The sequence below is a fragment of the Lotus japonicus genome, chromosome 3 (genome assembly GCF_012489685.1).
Source record: "Lotus japonicus ecotype B-129 chromosome 3, LjGifu_v1.2".
NCBI classification, from domain to species: domain Eukaryota; kingdom Viridiplantae; phylum Streptophyta; class Magnoliopsida; order Fabales; family Fabaceae; genus Lotus; species Lotus japonicus.
The window spans coordinates 39,002,113-39,029,190 of record NC_080043.1 but is presented as its reverse complement, the minus strand read 5'-3'; the positions used below and the strand labels follow the sequence as shown (position 1 = coordinate 39,029,190).

The 27,078-nt window shown below is 35.9% G+C and overlaps 2 protein-coding genes across 2 annotated transcripts; both read right to left on the bottom strand.

Moving 5' to 3' along the window:
• Positions 1-3,424: 3,424 nt before the first annotated feature.
• LOC130744115 (protein MAIN-LIKE 1-like) lies at positions 3,425-3,796 on the bottom strand. The gene has a single exon (XM_057596306.1). The coding sequence runs from the start codon at positions 3,794-3,796 to the stop codon at positions 3,425-3,427; it is 372 nt and encodes a 123-aa protein (XP_057452289.1).
• A 2,913-nt stretch (positions 3,797-6,709) lies between these two features.
• On the bottom strand, positions 6,710-9,105 carry LOC130742513 (trihelix transcription factor ENAP2-like). Its single transcript, XM_057594610.1, has 2 exons — positions 7,967-9,105; positions 6,710-7,002 (listed from the first exon to the last, which is right to left on the bottom strand). Exons 1-2 carry the CDS (start codon positions 8,814-8,816, stop codon positions 6,989-6,991), a joined length of 864 nt encoding a protein of 287 aa, XP_057450593.1. The 5' UTR covers positions 8,817-9,105; the 3' UTR covers positions 6,710-6,988.
• Between the last annotated feature and the right edge of the window lie 17,973 nt (positions 9,106-27,078).

Sequence of the window (27,078 nt, the reverse complement as noted above, 5' to 3'; positions counted from 1 at the left end):
TGGTCATGGTTTCTACGTTTGATACGTATGAAGGTCACCCAAAAACAGAGTATATGTTTGATATCTGACAGACACGCTGGCATCAAGGCGGCAGTACGCAATCCCGCTAACGGGTGGAAACCACCAAACGCTTATCATGTTTACTGCATCCGCCCCATTGCCAGCAATTTTAATCGTACGTTCAAGAACGTGAAGCACAAGCTTGACCTGATCAATATGGGTAAGCCACATGCGTATCTTCATTTATTCAAACTTGAATTGGTTAAATGTCAAGTTGATTGTATTTGTTTTAAAATGTGCAGGTTACGAGCCTTGTCCATATCTTTTTCAGAGACAACTCCATCGGTTTCGAGGAATAAGTCCAGCTATCCGAGAGTGGATTGACCGCATTGACAATCAGACATGGAGTCGAGCATGCGATGAGGGTGGGCGTCGATATGGCCATATGACAACAAACTTATCTGAGGCCATTAACAAAGTGTTGAAGGGTGCAAGAAACATGCCTATAACTGCATTGGTGAAATGCACGTACGGGAGGATGGTGAATTACTTTGTTCAGAGAGGTCAGGCAGCAGCTCGTGAAAAGGCCGCTGGCCACATATTCTGTAAAAAGGTCATTGTAGCCATAGAAAAGAATGTTCTACTCGCAGGTGCTCATATGGTGCGCACGTACAGCATCGATAGGACAAGGTTTGAGGTGGAGGAAGGTTTTAACCTGCGCAGGCATCGCAATGGGTATGTATGGTCTCTACGGTTGGACAATAGAACATGCGAATGTGGGCGCTTTCAAACATTCAAGTATCCATGTGACCACGCAATCTCTGCCTGTATGCATCAAAGTTTAGACTATTGGAGTTTGGTGGACCCTGTTTATACGCTCCAGAGAATATTGGATGCGTATCAAGGACAGTGGTATCCCATTGGCAATGATCTGAACATGCCACCAAGGGAAGGTGATCGAATTGTTCCAAATCCGTCCACGGCTAGGGCGAAGGGTCGTCCTAGGTCAACTCGAATAAGAAATGAGATGGACTTGACGGAGCCTCAATCGAGTCGAAGATCTGTTTCGCTACAGAGATAGATGTTGTTCTTGTGTGTGAGGGATGTTCTTGTGTTTGACGGTTGTTTTTATGTTTGGGTTGCTTGTGTTTGTTGTGTGTTTGTTGATTTTGTGTTTGCCCCAATAATGTAGTGGAAGTACACAACTGTTATGAGGTTGTATTAATTATGATGATCAAGATGAGAAATGAGTTTATGATTAAACTAATGTTTTTCACTTCTATTCATTAATTAACAAAAATAATACAATAGATCAATGATGAGTTCGGTGGGATTCCGCAATCAGGCCAAGGTGTGTCTCTCGCTACTCGATATGGCCTACCCTCCTGTTCTGCTTGGTTCTCATGTTGGCTACCTTGGCCGTAAGAAAATCCATGTTGGATGTTGGACTCATTGTCTCCTACTCCAGATGCTTGGTTCAAGTCAAACACAAAGCTAGCATGTGCATGGCTGATCGCATCTGGGTTTGCAACATTCCAGAATGATGGTCGGGGGTTCAACACGTCAGAAGCTCGGGGGATATCCAACACTTCACTTACACCACCGCCTCCCCATCCAGGTATAGTGCTCCATCCTTGGGGATCAATGTGCTGCATTTCCGGTGTCCTGAACTGGTCATAAATCGGCTGAGGCTCCTGTTGAAAATATTGTTGTGACTGTGATTCACCGAAATGCATGTCCGGAATGTATGGCTGTGAGCCAGAATATGGTTGTGACTCCGGCATCTGCATATGTGGCTCTTGGTAGTGTTGGGAACTACCAGATGACCCTGACTCATTTGCAGGCTGTCTCGACCCACCACCAAAGTAGTACTACCGGTATGAATCACCATGATGTAGGGGATACAACGAGTACTCACCATCTCGGGTCGGTAGAGTACCTCCATGTATAGTCACATCCTGAGCATGCACCTCTTTCCAATTCTTGCCCAAACCCTGTGCTTCTGCTCTTCCAACAGGTGGTACATGTGTGGGACGTGGTAAGTCCGTAGGCATGAGTTGAACTGACGCGGCAGGAACAGTAATCCTGTCCAGCTGGTGGCATAATGTAAGGCAACGCGCGGCTTGGCTTTGCATTTCCTCAGGTGTATACGTACCGCGACCGACGTCAGAAAGTCCACCACACATGTTGAATGTGTTCACCCTACATTAGTGAATAAATAAAAAGTTAGTATTTCAAAATTTACAAACGTAGGAACAAAGAGAAGCAAAGGTTATATAACATCACAATTTGCCCTGTTGTCGAACTCTGACGCGTCAGCCAACAAATGGAATGTTGGGCGTACCACTTCATGTAACGGTCGTTAGGGCTAGCTAACGTATTAACCACGGGTTGCTCAATCGTCATTTGGTGTCTTTGCCCCCACATCTATATAAAGGGCATCATGGCTGTAACCCAATCTTCATGTTCCTTCCCCGACAAAGTTATGTCATGCATTTTATCAATTTGATATGGTGAGTCAGGTACCCCCTGAAACATGCCAAACTGTTGCAAGGCTCTATCCGGTTGGTGCCACTCAACAAAGGTGTAGCATATCATTGGCACAACTGATCTCCACAAGTGCATACTTTGCCGACACCGTTCCCGTAGCGAATTTATAACATGATCTAGGTATGGCCTCCACACAAACTACACATCCAAATTAGACGAAAAAAAATTAAGAACATAAACATAAAATGATTGAGACAAGATATCAAAATAATATAATATTAGCGTAATATAATATTAGCATAACTAACTCACGTCTTCAGCTCTCAGTTCGTCAAGTTTGATCCGCCACAAATCAATTTGATTCGTTTGACGACCAACGTCTTCACGATTTGGGTTTCTTCCCCACCTGAAATAAAATTTATTAAGGATTTATTAACGGCTTATTTTGTCGCATTTATGTGATCAAATAAATATAACTACTTATAAATTATGTACATACCTTCCTGCGAGGGGGCAGCCGAGTGGCAATATCGGTATGGTTTCAGGGGCAATCATTGGAATCCTTTCTCAAGCCCATATTTGGAGCAAATAAGTACAACCACCGATTTCTTGTCGTTCATAACCGGTTGCATGGCATAACTCATGATAGAGAGTTGCAAGCACGGCCGAACCCCAACTGTACGTGGAGGCCAGAGCTAAATTCTCTATTAGTAGTAGATATCTTAGAGGCACATGTGATCCCGAGTGGTCGGGTAATAAGAAAGTGCCAATCAGGCGCAAAATGAATGCTCTTGTAGCAAATTCAGCTTATGCCGGCTCAAGTGCACCTAGGTTTTGAAAATCAAAACACTGGTTTAACCATCTCAAAACACTTCCTCTAATAGCACGTTGCGGTGGAGTGACTCCTAGCGCACGAATAACGAGATCGGACCAGTCACATCACCCCGGTAACAGGTTGCCCATCAATATTTAGTCCCAGCTGAACGGCAACATCTTGAAGAGTGATGGTGCACTCTCCAAACGGCATATGAAAGGTGTGCGTCTCGGGCCGCCAACGCTCCACCAGTGCTGATATCAACACTTTGTCTTGTTTGATAGAACCACATAGACCGGCCTCGTAAAATCCAGCCAGTCGAACATATTGTTCGATTTGTCGAGGGACACCATTCAAAGGAATGTGGGGTAATCTCAACTTCAAGACTTTCTTATTTGTTTGGTTCCAAACATATCCCGACACATGTTTGTTTTGTCTCACCAACAACGTCGGATTTTTTGGACCGAGAGTTAGCACTGCTTCATCCGCCATTTACAAAACCTTCATGAAGTAATTACATGCAACCGAAAATTAGGCATCAAATAAAGTTTGAGACTCAAAAACAAATGATAAACTAAAATATTTGAAAGGTAAGATTGAGAGATAGAGTTAGAAATAATTACCAACAATATAGAGACTTTTACACTTGAGAGAGTTTGAAGGTAGGTAGAGCTTGAGAGGTATCAAACTTATCACTTGAGAGTTCAGAAATGAGGCTTGATAGTTGAGAATTGAGAGAGTTGGAGAGGTGAAGTCGAGCATGCATGGAAAATAACTTCAACATTTATGGGGGTCCTTTTATAGGGGTTTGAGACCGCCAGAAATGGCTCAATATGGCCGACAAGCCATTCGCGAGCTCAGTTGCGAATCCATCTTCGTGGCCTACATGCCATTCGCGTGGCAGGCTGCGAAAGCCATTGCATGCCTCTGCAGCTCTGCACCGTCTCACCCATCACCGCAGCATGTCAGTCATTCGCGAGCCTTGTTGCGTATGCCTCTTGTTCCTCAGTCAAAACACAAGACTGCATCGGGAAGGAGGAGAATCTCTCCTGGTACACTGAAAAAGCACCAGATTCTCCTTGTCTTATTAGGATTCGCAAGGTAGCTTGCGAATGGCTACTGTTCAACCTGAAAAAGCTGTCGTTCATGTCATTCAGTTCTGGAAAAGTAGTTTGTCCTATTACCATTCGCAAGGAATCTCTCGAATGCTTACAATAACAAGTCAGAAACTACCCCAGACAGCTAATTTTTTTTTTTCACCCCCTTTTCCCAATTAATAATTTTTTGTACGCCATTCAGAAAAAAAAGCCCAATCATAGATGCTATTTGCTCTAATATTTTAATCACATATATAGTTTTACATGTTAGATAAACGTCCCTAAGGTGAAATACATAACGAAGGCCAAAGCATGCTTTTTTTAGGGTTAAGGGTCATATTAGTCCCTATGTTTGTAAAAGTGTTTGATTTTGGTCTCTTAGCAAAAAAATGACGATTAGTGGCGGTTTTTTTTTACAGTTAGTGGCGGTTTATAATACAGTTACTGGTGGTTTTTTGACTGAGGGACCAAAATCAAACGTTTTTACAAACACAGGGACTAGTATGATCCTTAACCCCTTTTTTTAATATATTGATCGAGGTGGAAAAACCATTGATTTTTGTAAAGTAATAATTAAAGAAATAAAAATTAAAAGTAATGATTAGATGATAAAACTTGTTCTAACTAAATTCCGAATCTAGCGGGGCATCCAAAGGATGATCGGGTACTAGATATTTATAAAAATAAAAATAAAAGATAAAACTTGACATAATTAACTTTTTTTTTACAGTTAAGAGGATATGTAACCTGTACTATCTTAAAATCCAATTTCGACCAAGTAGAAGTCAAAGTAATTTTTATCCCTATTTTTATGGATGTCACTACTTTAAAAAACGGTTACATGTGTCTCTTAAGTCCTAACAAATGTTACTTCAAGAATTCAAATTTGTAGTCTCATCTTTACACGCGAGTTTAGCTTGCTTATCATCATATCAACACGTTGTTGGTAAAGTTATTTTATCCCGCACAAAATTAAAACATTAAAATTAAAAATATTTAATGCGCATAGAGAATTTATAATTCCTTTTTGGTCAATATTATAAGAATGTAAGAGAATTTATAATTCCTTTTTGGTCAATATTACAATGATGTATTATTTGAAGGGTGTCTAAATTATCATTGTAAATCATATCCTATCATATCATATATTTTATACTATTTTCGAAACCAAAAAGTGGCAACTCCGACAATTATCAACCCTCATTTTATGTCTTTCTTCATAAGTTTTCTCTCTCATACAATAATTATAAGGAATATGATGTTATATTTATATTTTCTAATTTTTTAGTAATTTAAATATTAAATAATTTATATTTTCAAAAATAATTAATGTATTAATAGTTATTAATGAAATTAGAATAGTTAACAAAGTCAACCCCTCATTTTATGTCTTTCTTCATATGTTCTCTCTCTCATACAATAATTAAAAGGTAGATGATATCAGATTTATATTTTATAATTTTTTAGTAATTTAAATATTAAATAGTTTTATATTTTCAAAAATAATTAATGTATTAATAGTTACTAGTATTAATGAAATTAGAAGTTACCAAAAGTCAATTGTGAATTTTTTTTACAATTTTTTTCAAAAATATCTATTGTATGAATTTGACATTTAATAGTTTTAATGACATTAGAATAATTAATCAAAGTGAATTATGATTTTTCTATTATTAAGATGTATGTTGATACTTATATCTTACGTTCAAAATGATATCAAATATGTCATAAAAAATTGATATCAAATAGTTTTAAAAGATTGATTTGGAAATTAACTCGAAAATTTTGCATTATGTTTTCATATATACATATGGAAGATTAAAATGGATTTGGTATATTGATTTAAAGCATAACAAATTAGAAGAATAAAAAGGAATTAGAATGTAACTAGGATTAGAAAAAAAAACTTAAATAGGTGATATACATATTTAAAAAAAAAATGAGAGAGAAAATATGAAAAGGTATGATGTATGCGAACAAAGTACTCTAATTCAAATCGTGCAAGGCACGGGATCATTACTAGTATTTGGTAAAATCAATTTAGTTTTAAGCTATCCAATAATATTTTAACATGTATCATAAGTTAGAATTTCTAAAACATATGTCAAAATATTATTTAGGCTACCTAAACTAGGGTGATTTTACCTAAATTAAATCTTAATTAATTTAGACAATCCTTATTTGATTAGTGAGCATTTCAATTCCTCAACCATCTGAAATTTTCAATTATCATCGCCTGGCTAGTGGCCACACCAATCCTCCATTGTTAAAGTGGTAGGTTTTATTTACTTTACCAACGAAAACAGGAAAAAAAACAAAGGCCTATACCAAAATCAATATATCGTGACTTTAACACACGAAAGTTCCGTTCAAGATAAAACAAAACAATATTCCAACTGAACAGCCATTCACAATCACTTCGTTGATTTTACTTCACATGAATATAAATATAGCACTAATTAAATACAACCGAAATTGAACCTTACGGTGAAAATATCTTACCTAATTTCTTTATCCATTAAAAAGGGGCTAAGTATGCTTGCATATCTATATATTCTTCTCAATATGAGTCTCCATCACCGTTTTGCTACGAGAAACTATCTGTTTGGGGAGAAAGAAATACACAAAATTAACACAATCAACAATCAATGTATGTATGTCAGTGAAAACTGAAGTTATGCTGAGACTGAAAGGATTAACAATGTAATAGATAGCTAGGTACTACTATAGTTTTGGGCCACCGGGTAGAACCCAATCCACAAATCCAACATGCAACCCACGACCCATTGGGCCTATTGGGCTTATCAATGCACAAGCCAGTACAATTTATTTCAGATCATATGCCAAAAATCAGACAAAACCTCAGTACCAGGTACTGGGTTGGGTAGCACTAAAAATGAATAAAGAATCAATATTAAGATTAAGATTGGGAATAGATCCAAGTGAGAAAGCACATCACAGTGATTCAGCAACAAAGCTTAAGATTGGGAACCAACATCCAATGAGACATGAAGTGTAATTTCTTTACATCCCAATGACCCAAATGGCCAAATACTAGAAATAACACAACTGAAGACAATTTTACCTTTAGCAAACAGATTGATCAGAGACGATCTATTTTAATCAGATAAGCACAGGGATTAGGAAAAAGTAGTGATGTAGTTCCTAAACTACTCATTGTAATAAGAAAATTACGGAGTATCAACCTTAGTCCCCACTCTCATTAACGAAGAAAAAACAGTTCCCATGTTTTTACTTCTTAATAACATTTTAATAGCAGAACCTGACCACAGTCACAACTATCAGAATCAGAAGTGAAAACTGCATGTGTCCATATGTTACATTTCATTCCCGTCATTAAAACCACTCACAACATCACACTTCAAGCACAACAATTAAGCAGAGAAATCAAGTAAACATCATTCTAACAGTAACAACAACATAAACAAAACAACATTCATCTCAATCATTAGTAAAGTTCCATCCAAACATCATTCTAACGCCGGGACGCCAACGGTATCCAAACATAGGTAAGAATTAAGAAAGATGAAAAAAAAAACCTCACCAGGGGTAGAAGATCGCTTGGAGGTGTTGATTTTTTGAAGCTGCACTTGAGTTTCCATGAAGAGCTGCATCCTCTGGTACTCCAAATCCTTAGCAAATTGCATCCTCTGTATCTCCAACTCCATCATTTGCCTTTGCTTTGCTAACTCCACCCTCTCATATATCTCCCCAAACCTCTCTATGGCCTCTGCAACATCTCTGTACCCAAATTCCCAATCCCTTCTTCCCCTCTTCTTCCCCTTTGAACCATTCGAATTCTCACTGTTCTTCTCCGCCTCCGCCGCCGCAGCAGCCGCCGCTGCGAACGCCGACAGTTTCTGCCGGAGGTACGAGTTGTCCAAATTCGCCGGCGAAGTCGTCGTCGCCGGTGGACGTTTCAGAGTGGCGGATCGACGGCCCACCGGCACGAGCGTCCAGGCAGGAGAGCTCATGGGCGGACTGTCACGGCGGCCGCCAGAGGAAGACGGCGGGGAGGGTCTCGTCGCCGGGAAAGTGTCTCCGATGAGGGAATCGAGTTGGCGGAAGAAAGGCCATGTGCTGGCGTAATCGCCGGAATCGGAAACCCTAGCCTTCTCGATCTTGTACTTCTTCTTGAGCGTGTCGATTCGGTTTTTGCACTGGACGTCGGTGCGGCGCGCCTTCCGGTCGTGGCCGTGGCGGTCGTTGACGGCGTCGGCGACCTCCTGCCAGTGCTTCTGACGGAGGTTGCCGCGGTTCAGGTCGAGGTAGCGCTCGCCCCAGGCGTCGACAAGGGTGAACGTGGCTTCCTCCGACCAGCAGTCTTCGCGAGCCGGAAACGGCGACGGCCGAGATGCGACGGGGTGCGGCGGCGCTCCGGCGGGGGAGTCCATGATGATTTCGCGTTCGCGGTGCGGTTATTTGTTTGTTCGGAGTAAACAAACGGCGGTGGTGGTGGTGATTTAGGTTGGGTGCGGTGAGTCCGGTTCGTCAGAGAGGTGAAACCTTTGCCGATGTGCTACGACGTTTGGCGATTAACGTGCGGGAAGCAATGTTTTGTTTTTTTTTTCTCTTTTTATTTTGGGCCCTGTCGTGTTTTTGTTGGTTGGTTATTGATTGAAAGCACATGGGCCGAAACCGATGTCGAGATTCATGTACTTAAGGGTAACCCAATTCGAGATTTTAGTTTCTACACACCCTAACACATTTCTTTTCTTTTGAAATTTTAAAATAAACCAAAGACAAAAAGACCTTGGACCTCAAATTATAATTCAACTTTGCCTTGGTTCAGAGTAGCTTCTAGATAAAAATCTATAACTGAGCTTTGAATTTTTTTGTCCGTAACATAACCTCTCAAGCAACAACTATCACCTTACAGTAAAAAAAAAAGTCTATCCTTGCTCTTCATCTTTCTTCCTTCTTCGTTCGATGCAAGCTCAGATGATGTGGACACAAGCGGAGGAGAGTTTAGCAACAACGCAAGGTACCTTAGACGACAACGATGAAAGAAGGCAAGGACGGAGGAGGGTCATTCACTAGTCGTAGGAAACCGGGTAGCTCAGCCAAACGAGTCTTCTTTGAGCATGGTGGGACAGTCGATTCAACTGAGTTTACACTCCTATACGACGATCCCACCCAATTTCAAGCTGGAGAGTTCCAGCTCGTGATCGAGCACGATAGAGCGAACAAGAACGTAATCAACTCAATTGAATTCTTTGGCGCGTAGCCAAACATTGGGAGAATATAATACAATGAAACCCTTGTTCAGAGGTTTTCTAGCGCTTAGTGCCGGTGCGAAGGTTTCGATAAAAATTTCACAATTTTGCAATGTACTTAATACTGGATATTGGTGCTTAGAGCGAAAACAGAGCTAAGTATTCTTGAAAAAAATCATTTTCATCTCTTTTGGAGAGCTAGCTTGGAGAACTCTTAATATATTTTTTAGGAGAACTCATGCATAGGGATGGATGGAATGCAAGGTTTGTGTGTTTTGTAAAATTTGAAGTTTGAGGCTGTGAGTTTTTATTGAAAATCAAGTCCTTCTAAGGTTTCTGCACAAATTGTGAAAAAAAAAATTCTATTGTTCATGAATGGTGGCTGTTAGGGTGCAAGTGCATCCTAGGTCTTGCACCATGTAAGACCAAAAAATACCTACTATAATAGGTATATGTGACCGGTTTAAAAAAATGAAATATTAAATGATTTAGTTAGTACCAGTTTTACCCGTATTACATTGGTTGACCAAATTCAACATTTCCATTACTGCTGCTACCAGATCTCATTTACTTCTCCCTTCCAAAATCCCATCTTTCCATCAATCACCGCACTGATGCTGAACAGATTCCTATTCAAATGTTCACTTGTTAATATCACAAACAAAATTGGGATGTGGAAACATATCCTGAATTAAAACAATAAAAATCAAAGCTTTAGCAACTATTTCAAACCTTTCTTCTGGATCAACTGCGTCATTTCCAAATCCACCATGACTAAAGCATTCTTCGAAAACAACGCTATTGTTTTCAATCTTGAATCAAGGATAGACGATGGACTTGTAAGAAGGTGGTTCGATTGGTTTGTCACATTATTCTTGATCTTTAATTAATTTTAAAAATCATAAATTTTAATATAATGATTATGTTTGACTCAGTGTTCATCTCAGAAATTACTTGGTCCCTAATGTTTATAAAGTAGCACTTGGCTCAAATGTAGCAGGTCTATTGCATGCTACCTATTGCAGCTCAGATGCAATTTCTTTTAATATGAGGACTGGGAGATCGATGGCTAATCCAATGGTATCAGACAGTGGGGCTTAATTCAAGTGAATCAAGGCTGGACACTGAGTAGCAAGTCTCTTCTCTTTCACTTTCCTCTCCCCTCTCTCTCTGCTCCTTCAGTCGTTTCATTTCTTCTCCGGCGAGGTCTTCTCCACCGTGTTTCCTTTCTTCTCAGTCGTTTGTTCGCCTCCATCATGCTTCTCCACAATCGTTACGCCTCAATGGACCAGCCACCGCGAACAGATCTCGCCGGAGCAGCCAACACTCCATCCTCCTTCACTAACGCCTCATAACCACCACGCCACGCCGTTGTTTCCTCTTCCTCGCCGCCAGATCCGAAGCCCATCGCCCAAACCACCAACGAAACCCAGATCCAACACCAGATCTGGGTCATTTGGAGATGACCGATTCCGACGAGGCAAAGCTCTTTTCACAATGAGAGGAAACACTGGGTTTTTTCTTTGCCTTTCTGGATTTTGGCCTTTCATGATTATTGATCATATCGTGCTGTGTTGATGGATAACAAAGAAAAGGGGAGAATGAAAAAACAAAAAAAGAAGAGGAAGAAACATGACCACCGCGCCGGAATATTGCGGCAGCCGCTGAGGTGGCTAGTCGGAGTTGGCCGCGGTGGCACACTTGCAGGTGAAGAGATCAAAGAAGGTTGAGGGAGAAAGGTTGAGGCACACAATAAGGGGCTTTAGTGTCATAATCAAATTAGAATTAAAAAAAATAAAAAATTCCATTTAACAGAACAAACCGGTATCTCATTCTCCCCATTGACAGGTGATGTCATCCCATTGGCCCTAGTATGTATGGCATGGGTGCAAGACCTACATGCTATTGCACCTTAGACCATATGCAATGGTGAGTTGAGAGAGATGTTGAGTGTTGCTGAGGGTTTGTAGTGGTTGTTGAGGGTTTGTTGAGGATGAGGTGGAGGAGTGAGATGTTGAGAGTGTTCAACAAAGTTGAAAGGGTGCTTGGTGCCACGTGGCGGCTTCTGAATGGTGGAGAGGAGAGAGAAGGCAGGAGAGAGAATCTGAGTGGGGATTTTTTGTTTTTAAAAATTTTAAACTGAATTATCTTGTTGAAAAAAAAAATTTGAAAACTTTTTTTAACCAAAATTCATAACTTTTTTTCCTCTATAAATAGAGACTTGGTTCGTTTGATTTGGACACAGAAAAAAAACCAATTTTTTCACCATCTTATTATCTTTCCTCTATAAATTATTGTGTGCTTAGTTTGTTGTCTTCCATTTTTAAGTTAAGGAAATAAAATAAATTATTGTTTATATTTAAAAAAAATTAAATTGTTAAGTGTTTATTGTTTTAATTTAATTTAAAACAATAATTGTAATTTTATGTAAATAATAAAAACAAAAATATAAAGTTAAATAAAAATATAAAATAAAAAAGTGGTGGGGTAGGGTGAGTGGTGGAGTATGGTGTTGAATGAAAATCATTGGAGTGGGTAATTGTTGAGAGAGTATTGAATTGGAGAAAGAAGATGATGTGGAGTGTTGGGAAGAGAAAAAGTGATGTTGAGAGTGTGTAATTTAAACAAACCATTGTAAATGGTCTTATACTTCACCCTCATGAACAAACTCTTTTGTGTGTTTTAACTTGAACTTCCAAAAGTGTAATTATTTTCTTGCAAAATAAACTTCCAAAATGTCAAGTTTCACAAGTTAAATTTTTCACATTTTCAAAACTTGAACTTTTAAAAGTAAAAAAATAAAATAAAAAATAAAATAAAAATTCAAGAGGTTGAAATTGTGGAAGCATAAAAATTCACTTTCAGGAATATAACTTTAAAAAGAGTTATATAATAACATCTTGATATAAAATCTTAGGGTAACTGTAAAGTAATAATCTCCTTGAAATTCGGGGAAATTTATTTCCTCTATATATGTTATTATTTCTTTAAAGCAAAATGATTATATTTGATCAGCAAAATCTGAGAACCCCTTCTCAAAGGAAAAAAAGGGGTGACACACCCAACTGAATATAAACGAGACACAAAACCTCCAAATGACAGCAATAGAAGCCCTCCAAAAAACAACCATATGACAGGACCCGACAAAAAATGTAACACCCCACTTTCCATTATTAGGTTATTTATTACTTTATTTTAATTATTATTATGATGTATGTGAGATGCAAATAAGTAACACAAGAAAGGGGGGTTTGAATTGTGTACTTGAAATTTACGTTTTAAAACTAGGGTTCGTGAAAAAAATATTAGTTCTTTTAAGAAAACGTTAAGTATGACTTTTCGTAAACCGTTTAGTGCAGCGGAAATATAAGTTAGTAAAGCAGAACGATCAACCCACAGAGATTTATACTGGTTCACCCTAAACAATTGAGTTACGTCCAGTACTTGGCCACCACCAAGATTTTCACTAGCAAGTATCAAGGACTTCTCCAATACAAGTATTGAACATGACTTCTCCCACAAGTATTATCACGAACTTCTCCAAGTATTCTACATGACTCCTCCTACAAGTATTGTTCAGGACTTCTCCAACAATGTTAAAAAGATTATGTCACTCTACAGGGTTTCTCTTCGTTCAAGAGTAATGATAGAGAATTTATGGCACTGGAACTCTAAGTGTTTGGGTTCAGATTTGACTTTGGTGCACTTAAGAGTTTTGAATCTAAGTGAGAAGATAATAAAAAGATTTGACTCTTTTACGGTACGAGGTTCTCTCTTTCACTTGTAGAAGTAAAGGCTTGTGTTTGACTCTTAGAAACTTTCTGCTGATGATTTGAAGGCTTTTGAGATAATAGAAATGAATGCTTGAGTTCTTGTTCTTTCTGAATTAATTCTCTATTTCTTCAAGAGTGCCTTTTATACTCGCTTGCTAGTGTTGTGCCGTTGTGAGCTTTAATCTGACCGTTATTCTTAGCCGTTGTGAAGTAAGATCAAACCGTTGATTCAAATGGCTTTGGTTGGTAGCTTTATTAAATGCGAGGTCAGAGGCAAGTCTATCCTTTAGCCGAAAAGATGATGTTTGTCAGCTAGTAGGTGGTGATAGACTTGGGCTACTTTTCGGACATGAGACAATTGAGAAAAATGATGTTGACGACTTGTACTATTCCCTTGTTGGTCAGCGTGCCTTTAGCTGAAGTAAACTAGTCCTCATGTTATATGACGATTTGAATATGAGTCAATTGGTTGTTTTTTGATTCAAATGTAGAGCAATTGGTTGCAATCTAACTTTAACTTTGGCGCTCAAAATTTGTCTTCAATAAATCTGACTGATGATGTGACATTGGACGGTCAGAGACTTGGATCTTGAGTGAGAGTCGGTTTGCTTCCTAAATAGTTTTGTAGCTTCTGAAGCTTTTCTTTTTGTGATGATTGAATGTTGAAGCATATAACTTTTACTTGAGTTTCTCCTGAAATTCAAATGCTATAATGAGTTTAATTTTCAATGAAACTTCTATAAAATTGTTATCATCAAAATAAGATTTTAAAAACGTTATAATGCGTTTAAACTTAACAATCTCTCACTTTTTGATAATGACAATCTATATATATATGAAAATAATGTTTCCTTCTAGAAGCCTATGCCACATGTCCCTTCCTAAATAATTCATTTTCCCTCCAAGAAAAAAAAAAGACATCCCACTTTTTTTGTTACAACATATTTCATCTCTCACCCTATTTAATTTCATTTATTATTAATAATTCCTTATTCCATATGATACACTTGAATGTATATTTTTAAATGTTATATTTATGAAAGTTTGTAACAATTCAAGTATTATTACGAATCTTTTTCTTTTTTTTTTTAATTTTAAATATAAAAATAACTTGAAATTATTTTAAAAATAAATCTAACATTAATTTTTTATTACAAATTCAAAAATATGATACACACCAAAAATTGGAATCCTTTGTATGTGCAACTCCAACAGCAGTGTTGATAATAAATATTGAAACTTTTAATTTAAAATATCATTATTTTCTAACCTATAACTATAACTATATCTATATATATATGAAAATAAGGTTTTCTTCTAGAAACCTATGACACACGACACCCCCAAAGTCTTCCATTTTCCCTCCAAGAAAAAAAAACTCATCCTACTTTTTTGTCCCAACATAAAACCATGACTCACCATAATTGTTGTGGGCTAATTTAATTACAATTTTCATTTTCAGTTTTCTTTTATTATTATAAATTTGAAACAATTGCAAAACACATGCCTAACATTCAAAAAATTAAACAATACAGCTAACTTAATTACAATTTTCATTTTCAGTTTTCTTTTTTTTTTATGTAAAAAGAGATATTAACAAAAAAAGGATTGAAACCCAGATTCTTTTTTATTAATTTTTTTCACAGCAAAATATATTGAAACCCAGCTTTTTTTTTATACAAAATTATTACAACACAGCTTTTAAAATAAAAATTTCATAATGTTTTAACATTATAAATAAATAATGCAAAATTATAATTTAAAACCCTTTTTTTTATCAGAAAAAAACCCCATATTTGTTTTTTACAAAAAAATACAACACAGCTTTTAAAATAATACCAAAGAAAAGATGATTTGCAATACAATTATATTAAAAAAATTCATTCAAATAATTTAAAATTTTTTCATATTTTAAACAAACATTGTTTTTTTTTGAATCTAAACAACCATTGTTAATACCGCCAAACTCATTAAGTTTCTACCTAAATTAGAAATGTTTTCCTATTTTTAATAACGATCAATGCTAAACAAAACACATGCCTAACATTCAAAAAATTAAACAATACGACTAATTTAATTACAATTTTCATTTTCAGTTTTCTTTTTTTTTTATGTAAAAAGAGATATTAACAAAAAAAGTATTGAAACCCATATTCTTTTTTATTGATTTTTTTTAAAAGAATTTAAACACGTATTTTGATGCAGTGGTTATTAACAATTGAAAACTAATTCTAATGGTTTTCAACATGACACCCCCAAATTCATCCACATTCCCTCCAAGAAAAAAAATAATTCTATTTTTTTGTCACAACATACAATCAAGACCCACCCTATATATTATTGTCTTATTTAATTAAAGTTTTAATTTTGGTACTCCCACATTTTTTATTTCATATGATCATCTCGGCAAATTTCAAAAAAGAAAAGCATATGATCATCTCTCACCCTATTTAATATTCTCTACTATTATAAAATTTCATATTTTTAATGTAAAATTTACTTGAAAATATTTTTAAATATATCAAATATTATAAGAAAAATAAGAAATTCAAAAATATCAACATATAAATATTATATCATTTATTTTAATTAATTTACAAATATTAAATAATTTATATAAGTAAAGTTTTTCAAATTTGAATTCAAATTAGTTAATTAAGGAAGAGAAGAGATTAATTTCGATGCACCGACGGTGTAAATAAGTTTTACACCATCATTCAATCACATCCCTCCAATTGGTTAGCTTACAATTAATTTTGAATTTAAGAATATCTAAAAATAGGAAATGGAAGGTTGTGATTGAATGATGGTGTAAAACTTTTTACATTGTCGGTGCATAGAAATTAATCTCATTAAGGAATATAAAGAGCAATTTAAACCAAATAATTTTTACTACATTTATGACTCTTATTGTTACAAAGATATATGTGCATATATTGGTCAAGAAATTGTAATGCCCCGTATTCAAGTTCTCTACTTCGCATATTTTAATTATTTAGTTAATTTTATAAATACTTTAAACATTTAAATTAACAAGTGCTTCAAATTCAAATCATTTCTTTAACACAATCAATTTTGTGATTCAATTATAAAAATACATTTTTAAATGTTTTCCATTATTCAGGGATATCAACTCCTAATCATTCCATGGAATGAAAAAAACTATTAATAATTCCTTATTTAATTATTCTAATTAATATAATATAATAAAAAATCAAATCAGAATATATTTTTTGTTAGCAATTAAGACACACTAATTTAAATTGTAATTCTTAATTGTTTACTATAAATTATAAACGCGAGACCTTCCCATTCGTTGTAACTCACGTTTCTTCATTATTTTTACTCATTCATGTTTCTCTTTGGTTGCATTAAGGAGTTTGTTCAGATGCAATAACAATTTTTTAAAGGTACATTCTTTTTCACTCACGTTCTCTTCCCCTCTCATTCACTCCACCATACTCATGTTCGCCCATTTCCAACAGTTTCATTCATATGCAGAGTTGATTTGCTATAGGTACTTCTTTAAAATGTTTTTGCTTGGATAATATACCTTTAAAAGGTGTGATAGGGGAGATGGAGGCAAAGATGCGTCGATTCCTATGGGGGGGCTCTGTGGGAAATCGAAAGATTTCATGGGTGGCATGGGAGGATTTGTGTAAGGGAGTTCGGTATGGGGGAATGGGGTTGGGTTTTCTGGAGTGGAAAAATAAGGCTTTACTGCTTAAGTGGTTTTGGCGTTTTGGTAGAGAAAGGGATGCGTTATGGAGGAGATTGGTCTGTGCAAAATATGGACTGATGGAGCAATATATCATGCTGAATTTGGAGGAAGTGAGTGTGAATTCAGGGTCCTGTATAACAAGGGATTTATTGGGGTTGTGGAGGGAGCAAACTGTGGGAGTCAATGAATTCATTAACGGATTAGCTTGTAAAGTTGGGGATGGTATGGGTGTACGGTTTTGGGATGATGTTTGGGTTGGTGAGATTGCTCTACGGACTATGTTTCCAAGGATTTATGCTATGTCAACACAGAAGAAGTCTGCAGTGGCGGAGGTGGGGAAACGTGTGGGTGGCAGATGGGAGTGGATGTTGGAGTTCAGAAGGGGTTTCTTTCAGTGGGAATTGGAGCACTATAACATGTTACAGCAACTCATTCATTCAGTGGTGCCTGTCGGTACGTCGGATAATCTATTTTGGAAAGGTGATTCAATGGGAATTTATACTGTGAAAGGTCTCTGTTGTATGTTGGAGGATAAATGGTTTTGTGAAGCTGGTTGGGTAGTGCCAAGGATGGTGAGGAAGTTGGTGCCCACAAAGGTGTGTACTTTTATGTGGCAACTACAGAAAAATAGGGTGGCTACAAAGGCAAATTTGATGAGAAGAGGGATTGTCTTGCCTGATGATGGGTGCTGCGTTTTATGCTTCGCTGAAATGGAAACAACAGAACATCTATTTCTGCATTGTAGTTTGATATGGCCTAGTTGGGTTTCAATCTTGAGGAGGGAGGGGGTGTACTGGGCAATGCCTCACTCATTGGCAGATTTATTAATGGAATGGGGGGATCTCCGAAGAATATCTGATCGAGTTATGTGGGATATGATCCCTTACGCATTTGTCTGGACAGTGTGGCTGGAGAGGAATGGAGTAGTTTTTAATAACAAGGATTTCTGCATTGATACAGTTTGGGACATGCATATCGCAAGAATGTCTTGGTGGGTAAAAGCTTGGTGGAGAAAGTGTCTGTATACCGCAGCTCAATTTGCAGTAGGAATGCAGCATATTGTGTTACCCAAACCAGTAAAAATTCGAAAACAGCTACAGTGGGTGGCTCCAGCGGAATCCATTCTTAAGTTTAATGTGGATGGTTCGACTTTGGATAGTCCGGGGCAGAGTGGCATTGGGGGAGTCCTGAGAAATCATGATGGGGTGGCTGTGGGGTATTTTGCCTTGAAAGTGGGAGAAATGTGGGCTTATGAGGCAGAAGTACTTGCTATCTATCAAGCTCTTCTTTTCTACCAACAATTTAATTTCAAGACGGTTGTCATTGAGAGTGACTCCACTTTGGCGGTAGGATGGGTGAGGAATAGTGATAGAAGACCGTGGAAGCTGTATCAGATCCTGAGCAAAATAGATTGGCTGATTTCTGAGGTCAATTGCTTGGGTGTTGTCCATGTTCTGAGAGAAGCAAATGAGGTAGCAGACTTCTTGGCAAAGAGTGGTAGAGATGGGCGTGTAACTCTATGGCAGGTGCTTGAGCAATGAGAGAAATTAGATTGCAGGTCACATATGGATTCACTCTAAGGCACTGATATGTTGTTTGAGTATGAATTGGTGTTTTATTCTGGTTAAACAGATAACTTTGTCTCCATCTGTTTTTTGGACCTGCAATTTGTGGTATCTACTGGATCTGGTATGGTATTGTATGGTGTGAGCAACTTTGAGTTGCAAACTTTGATGCTGGATTAGAAAGTGATTAACATGACATTTTGTTACATGGCCATTAGTTCACGATGGGTACATGAGGTACAAATATAGACAGTGATGGAGTGAATTATGGAAGGCTTTAGGAGGTTATTGAATGCAAACAATATAGACAATATGCATTGCTGCTATGATACATGGAAGGTATCAGGGGGTTAGTGTTTCATATTGAAAATGTGGAGGATATTGGTCAGTCCATGTATTTGGTAGGTGTGACACAAAGGCTCCTTAGCGATTTATGTACTCTTTTTCCTCACTAGGTTTTTATCCCAATTGGGTTTTTCCTAGTAAGGTTTTAATGAGGCATAATCTCTAAGGTGTTCTTCTAAGGGGGTTTTTTGCTTTGGTATATTACAATTTCCCCATTGTCATGAGAGGGTTGTTCTCATGCTGGTTTTTTATTCAATAAAGTTTTATGTTGTCAAAAAAAAAAAAAATTAGTGCCATACACATTTTTCCTCTTTAATGTTTCTTCCAGGTAGCAGATGCTTCATGATAATTAACTAGATGTTTTGAAGAAGGTGATTCTTTCCTTCAGAGTTTATTTTAAAAGCTACGTTTTCCAAATAATAATTTTTCTATATCTATATAAATATGAAAAGAATGTTTTCTTCTACAAGACCTATGTCACATGTCTCCTCTTAAGTAATTCATTTTCCCTCGAAAACAAAAAATTTTATTTCAACTTTTTTTATCACATGAATTGCTAAGTTTAATAATATTATGGCCACATACACAATACATTAATAATTTTAAAAAATGTTTAGAAAAATAATAATATATCAACAAAAGTAAATTGCCACATACCAGTAACCACATTTATTTTATTTTTTGTTACACTCAGAGTTAAATTCTTTTTTAATAATAAAACATAAGTAATACTTATAAAAACTATCAAAGTAAGGATATAAATTCCAAATAATATTATTTTCAGCCCCTCCAAATTTTTGAAAAGATGATACAATACATGACCATCTCTGAACCTATTTCATTTCATCCATGATTAAATTTTTTTTATTAGATTTAATTTTTTTGCAAATTAATCAATTCTGATTGTAAAAAAAATTCAATTTATATTTTCCCTTAAATTCTTTTTTTAAGATATATCAAATATTAAAAAAAAATATTACAACTTTGCAAATATGATTCATAAAAATAATTGGAATCCTTTTTTATTTTAATTAATAATATACTAAATACTAATAATAAATATTCGTAATTATTTCAAATAAAAATAAATATTGAATTTTTTAAATTTTCAGCATCATTATTTTTTATTTTGAATTTTCCAAAAAAATTCCAATTGAATAAATACTTCCTATTTTAGATACTACAATTTTTATTAGGGGTGTAAATGGGTATGGTCTGATCCATGAACCTGATCAAACTGATCCGAACCAAACACATTATGATGGATGAGATTGGATCATTGGTTCGGTTCAGATTTTTTTACTGAATCTGATCACCATCGGTTCGGGTATCATATTTGGGGATTGAAACACTTTCAGCCCATTACATTACATATTTATATTTGTATTAGAAGTGTTATTTTTATTTCGATTATATGGATTATGTCATTATTGAATGTTCTGTTCTTTGAAAATGTTAGATTTTTCTATAGTTTTTTATAATTTTTCACGTTTTTAGAATAATTTTCGTGCATATTTCCAAATAATATTTTTTTATTTCAAATCCGACCATCCGGACCGAACCAATCCGAACATGTTAGAAGTAAAAATCATAAATTAGAACCGATCCGATCCGATTACACCCTTAATTTATATTTCTTATAATTGAAATTAATGCCTCTAATTAATTCCTAAATTTAATGAGTATAATTCATTATCTTTTTGAAATTCAAATTTTAAAAGCGTTGATGCTCAAGAATTGATAATTTATTGGAACAATGAAATAGTTTTTAATAAATAATGAAAAAATTTAATTATATTAGACAGGATTAATTAAAGAATTGAATTTTCAAAATGGAATATTTCACATTTTCGAAAATAAATTGATATAATTTAATTAATGAATCCTTAAAACATTAATACTTACAATTTTGTTGATATGTTTGATTTCTGATTAATTTTTCATTGACAAATAATGAATATTTCATTTTAGGAAAAAATTAAGCATTAATAAATCAAAATTATTAATTTAGGAAATAAAATTACATGTTAAATTTATAACATTAGTAACAATTTCAGCATCAGTGTGTGCATATCTCCTCGACAACAAGGCAAGGACTTCCATTTTCCTCCTTTTTGTATTCATCCTATACTTCTTATTCCCATTTTTGGGATTTCTTATGAAAAAAAACTCATCATGTTTTTTTTTTCTCCGTTCGTCTACTCCATGGTAAGTATTTTCAACCTTCTTCCATATTTTCCATACTCCACTCTTTCCTCCCTTTCATTTTTCTGTTTCTCAATTCGTTATTCGATTTCATGTTTATGAACTTTCACCTTCAAATTTTCTTTCATTTGAAACAACTATAGAAAAAAATAATTTATCAATCATGTGCAAGGTAGTGCAAGGTAATGCTTTTTATCTTAATGCGAAAAGAATTAATTTTGCTATACATGCACATTGGTTAGAATTCATTTGCTCTTTTGAGACATTTCTCACATTATTTCTTTAATCTATAACATTCTCTTTCACCTATTCTTTGTGACATTGTTTAATAAGTATTTTGATTTATTGTTTTCAGAGTTTTATTCCATTTTTTATTTTATAATTCTCCACCACCACTGTATGATCGCAATATTATTAGTTTATTATTATCCTCTTATTCACTCCTTTTTATTTGTTGTGTAAAATGATTTATTTCATGTTTCATGATAGGGTGCTCGCGGTTCGGTTTTAAATGATAAATTCATCCGATCCGATCGTTTCAGTTTTATAATTTAATCATTCAATCTTTTTTTTTTCAAATCCGATCCGATCCGATCCAATTTTTATTAGTTTGGATTGGATTAGATTGGATTTCAGTTTTTCAAAGAAACTAAAAATCTTGAAATAAATAACGAAATAGAAAATAAAATCATAAAACAAAACAAGAAGAACTGGAAAAGTTACAGAGAGAAGATATCATCAATATTGTAAAAAATGAATTAAGTACGCTTTGATATGATGATTGTAATTTGTAACATTACTGTATTTCATGGACAATATCTAATTAACTCTATCTAAATTGATTATCAATCAATGTTAATTACAAACGTGTTGTTTTGAGTAAGAGGCAAAGAAGCAGAACATTGATGGTTTCACTTTCACTGAATGAAAAGAAAACATATGTCTCCTAACTTGGAAAAGGTTAAACACATTACTGTAAAGGTTTGAGTATACATGAAATAAAACATTATAAGTATGGTTAAATGGGTAATAATGCATGTCAAAATTTAAATAAGTAAATACTTTTGGTTTGGTTTGGATCGGTTCGATTTTGAACATGGGAACCAAAAACCAAACCGATCCATTAACAAAATATCGGTTTTTGCGGTTTTCAGTTTTTTTGGTTATCGGTTTTGGTTTTTTGGATCGGTTTGAGCGGTTTTAATTCCTCTGGTTCGGTTATAAATACCCCTATTTCATGATCCTATTATTTACTCATTCTTCTCGATTCACCATTATATATCGCTTTTTATGGGTGTTTTGATGGGCAATTGGTTTTGTTGGATGCTCCTTGATTTTACTTCTTTTTGGAGGGTCTTTTCACCTTTCTTAAGGGTTGTGTATTCATGTCTTATTCCATCATTTATATATATTTCTATTTTCGGAAAATATAACAAAAGTCACCCGTGCATGGCACGGGTAATTCCGCTAGTTTTTTTTATAGAAAAGAATAGAGGGTAGTTAACTATGGTTGACCATAAGGGTATAAACTCCCCCTGAGTTCATCATCGTTTTCAAAAGGATAAATTTTGAGACACATGTTCAAATATGCTTTTATTTCTTTGCTTTCCCGAAGTGAAATAATTTTCATGAATTATTTATTGATTTCCCTATAAAATCCTTTATACTTTTCTATACGTTTTATAAAATCCTTTATACTTTATTATACGTTCTTCCCCTTTGACATTATTAAAAAGAGTAAAATACACTCACCCCTCTCAAGTTTTGTTAGAATAACACTCCACCCCATTCTTATCTAAAATCTACACCCCACCCCATTTTATATAGAGGCAAATTTAGTGACGAAAAATATTCTTCATTAAAAATTAGTTATTATTTAAATTGTTAATCAATAATTTCAAAAAATATTTTCAATATAATCCAATAAATATAAAAATGAAAACATCACATTCCTCCTCATTCTCTCAATCGCGTTCTTCCTCCGTAAATTCACAATGCAAATTCTGCAATAGCACATATGACTGGTTGACAAACCATATCTCAAACATAGTGAAACAAGCTTGTGTTTTCATATTTGGTAATAATTCAATTTTAATCAAAATAATCTATTTATACCTCCAATTTTTAAAATTGGATTGTAGACCCAAAAAGCAACATAAATGGGTGAAGAAAATAGAGAAACAAAATTAAGAAATATGAAGTGGATCGGAGGTTATTAGATGTAAGATCAAGTTTTGATCTAGTAGTACAACTCTATGTTTTGATGATTACAAGTTAACCTTTTGATATGAACAATTGTGGTACTCTAACGTGTTTTTCTGAGTGTGCTATTTGCAGGTTCTGACCTCAACTCAATCTCACACAAATCAGAAGCACTGTGTATAAAGAGTGACCCAAGCAACGCTTTCGCATTCACCATGTTCAGTATGAACAGTGGAAAAGCTTCAGAAGTTCTGAAGTTATACAAACTCTGATGTGGACTCAGTCACTAGAAGCTCTGAAGATCCAGAAGTTCTGATAACCAAGAAACACTGAAGGTTCAGATGTTCTGATGGTGTAGAAGACTCTGAAGATCCAGAAGCTGAATAGTGGAAACTCTGAAGTCCAGAAGCAAGAAACTCTGAAGGCCATGTTCTTCCCTCTGAGTTCAGAATCAGAAGATACAATGGTCAGAGGATCTGTGCTTTCCCTCTGACTCTGATCAACCGGCTTCACAAGTTCCAATATGAAGCATTCCCCTGATCAGAAGTCTCCTAGGTTTAAAGGTCGCGTCGCTATCCAAGTACAAAAGCTACTGTACCTTCCTGACGACCTACCTAACGTTCTCAGCCACAACAGAAGCTGGATTTTCCAGAACTGCCCTCCAACGGTAGCATTTCCCATGCATCGCTCAACCCTAATCCTTGGAGTATATAAAGAGGCTGAAGACTGAAAGAAACGGCTAGTAGAAGCATTCACATACGCAAGACATATTCAAAAATCTTCTAAGTTTTTCTCTCATCTGAAATTCATTGAGTTTACTATTAGCTTTTTAGAAGCAAATCTCTTGTAAACAATTCTTTGATAAACAGTTTGTTTAGTTCCTTTAGGAGATCAAGGTTGATCGGATCCTAGAGAAGACTAAGAGAGTGAATCTTAGTGTGAGCTAAGTCAGTGTAATTGTTAGTCACTTGTAGGTTTCAAGTGCAGTTGTAACTCTTACCTGATTAGTGGATTGCCTTCATTCTAAGAAGGAAGAAATCACCTTAACGGGTGGACTGGAGTAGCTTGAGTGATTTATCAAGTGAACCAGGATAAAATCCTTGTGTGCTTTTCTATCTCTTATCTTTAGCACTTAAGTTCTCGAAAGATTTGTCAAAATCTTTAAGGTGGAAGTTTTATACTGAAAACGTTATTCAAACCCCCCCTTTCTACCGTTTTTCATACCTTCAATTGGTATCAGAGCGCAAGTTCTGATTACCACACCTAACAGTGTTCAGTGATCCGGGCCGGTGTGAAAAACAATGGCTGCCACCACCAGTGAAACTCAAAGAGATGGTTACAATGCAAAGCCTCCTATGTTCGACGGTCAAAGGTTCGAATATTGGAAAGATAGACTGGAAAGTTTCTTTCTGGGTTTCGATGCAGATCTCTGGGATATTATTGTGGATGGCTACGAGCGTCCAGTTGATGCAGATGGCAAGAAGATCCCAAGGTCAGAGATGACTGCAGATCAAAAGAAGCTGTACTCACAACATCACAAAGCAAGAGCAATTCTTCTAAGTGCTATTTCCTATGAAGAGTACCAGAAGATTACAGATCGTGAGTTTGCGAAAGGCATTTTCGAATCTCTGAAGATGTCTCATGAAGGAAACAAGAAAGTCAAAGAATCAAAGGCATTGTCTTTGATCCAAAAATATGAATCCTTCATCATGGAGCCAAATGAGTCCATTGAAGAAATGTTCTCCAGATTTCAGCTGCTTGTAGCTGGCATACGACCTCTCAACAAGAGCTACACAACAAAAGATCATGTCATAAGGGTCATCAGGTGTCTTCCTGAAAGTTGGATGCCTTTAGTGACTTCAATAGAGCTCACGAGAGACGTTGAGAATATGAGTTTAGAAGAACTCATCAGCATTTTGATATGCCATGAGCTGAAACGCTCAGAGATGCAAGATCTAAGGAAAAAGTCCATAGCCTTGAAATCTAAATCTGAAAAGGCTAAGGTTGAGAAGTCAAAAGCTCTTCAAGCTGAAGAAGAGGAATCTGAAGAAGCATCAGAAGATTCTGATGAAGATGAGCTGACTCTGATCTCCAAGAGACTCAACCGCATCTGGAAGCACAGGCAGAGCAAGTTCAAAGGCTCTGGAAAGGCAAAAGGAAAGTATGAGTCCTCAGGCCAGAAGAAGTCTTCAATCAAGGAAGTCACATGCTTTGAGTGCAAAGAATCTGGGCACTACAAAAGTGATTGTCCAAAGTTGAAGAAGGACAAGAAGCCAAAGAAGCACTTCAAGACGAAGAAGAGTCTGATGGTGACATTTGATGAATCAGAGTCAGAGGATGTTGACTCTGATGGTGAAGTCCAAGGACTCATGGCCATTGTCAAAGACAAAGGAGCAGAGTCAAAGGAAGCTGTTGACTCTGACTCAGAATCAGAAGGAGATCCTAACTCAGACGATGAAAATGAGGTATTCGCTTCTTTCTCTACCTCTGAACTGAAACATGCACTGTCTGATATCATGGATAAGTATAACTCCTTATTGTCTAAGCATAAGAAGCTGAAAAAGAACTTATCTGCTGTTTCCAAAACTCCTTCTAAACATGAGAAAATTATTTCTGATTTGAAAAATGATAATCATGCTTTGATCAATTCTAACTCTGTGCTTAAGAACCAGATTGCTAAGTTAGAGGAAATTGTTGCCTGTGATGCCTCTGATTGTAGAAATGAATCTAAGTATGAAAAGTCTTTTCAAAGATTCCTAGCTAAAAGCGTGGATAGAAGCTTAATGGCTTCAATGATCTATGGCGTAAGCAGAAATGGAATGCATGGCATTGGCTATTCTAAACCAATTAGAAATGAGCCCTCTGTGTCTAAAGCTAAATCCTTGTATGAATGCTTTGTTCCCTCTGGTACCATATTGCCTGATCCTGTACCTGCTAAAGTTGCTAAAAACCCTCTTAAAAAGGGATCCTTCTCTATGACTAAATATCATGCAAATATTCCTTTAAAATATCATGTTGAGACACCCAAGGTGATCAGAACCTCTGGGGTAACTAACAAGAGAGGACCCAGAAAGTGGGTACCTAAGGACAAGATTATCTATGTTGCAGATATCCTTGATAGCTCCACTGAAACACCAATCATGGTATCTGGACAGTGGATGCTCGCGTCACATGACGGGAGAAAGGCGTATGTTCCGAGAGCTGAAACTTAAGCCTGGAGGCGAAGTTGGCTTTGGAGGAAATGAAAAGGGTAAAATTGTTGGTACTGGTACTATTTGTGTAGATAGTAGTCCATGCATTGATAATGTGTTATTGGTAGACGGCTTAACACATAACTTATTGTCTATAAGTCAATTAGCTGACAAGGGTTATGATGTTATATTCAATCAAAAGTCCTGCCGGGCTGTAAGTCAGATCGATGGCTCTGTTCTGTTTAACAGCAAGAGGAAGAACAACATCTATAAGATCAGATTATCTGAGTTGGAGGCTCAGAATGTGAAGTGCCTTATGTCTGTTAATGAAGAGCAGTGGGTATGGCATAGACGGTTAGGGCATGCCAGTATGAGAAAGATTTCTCAGCTGAGCAAGCTAAACCTTGTCAGGGGCTTACCCAATCTGAAGTTCGCTTC

Excerpts from the sequence above, each read along its gene's own strand:
- LOC130744115 (XM_057596306.1), bottom strand. The coding sequence starts at position 3,796 with ATGGCGGATGAAGCAGTGCTAACTCTCGGTCCAAAAAATCCGACGTTG.
- LOC130742513 (XM_057594610.1), bottom strand. The coding sequence starts at position 8,816 with ATGGACTCCCCCGCCGGAGCGCCGCCGCACCCCGTCGCATCTCGGCCG.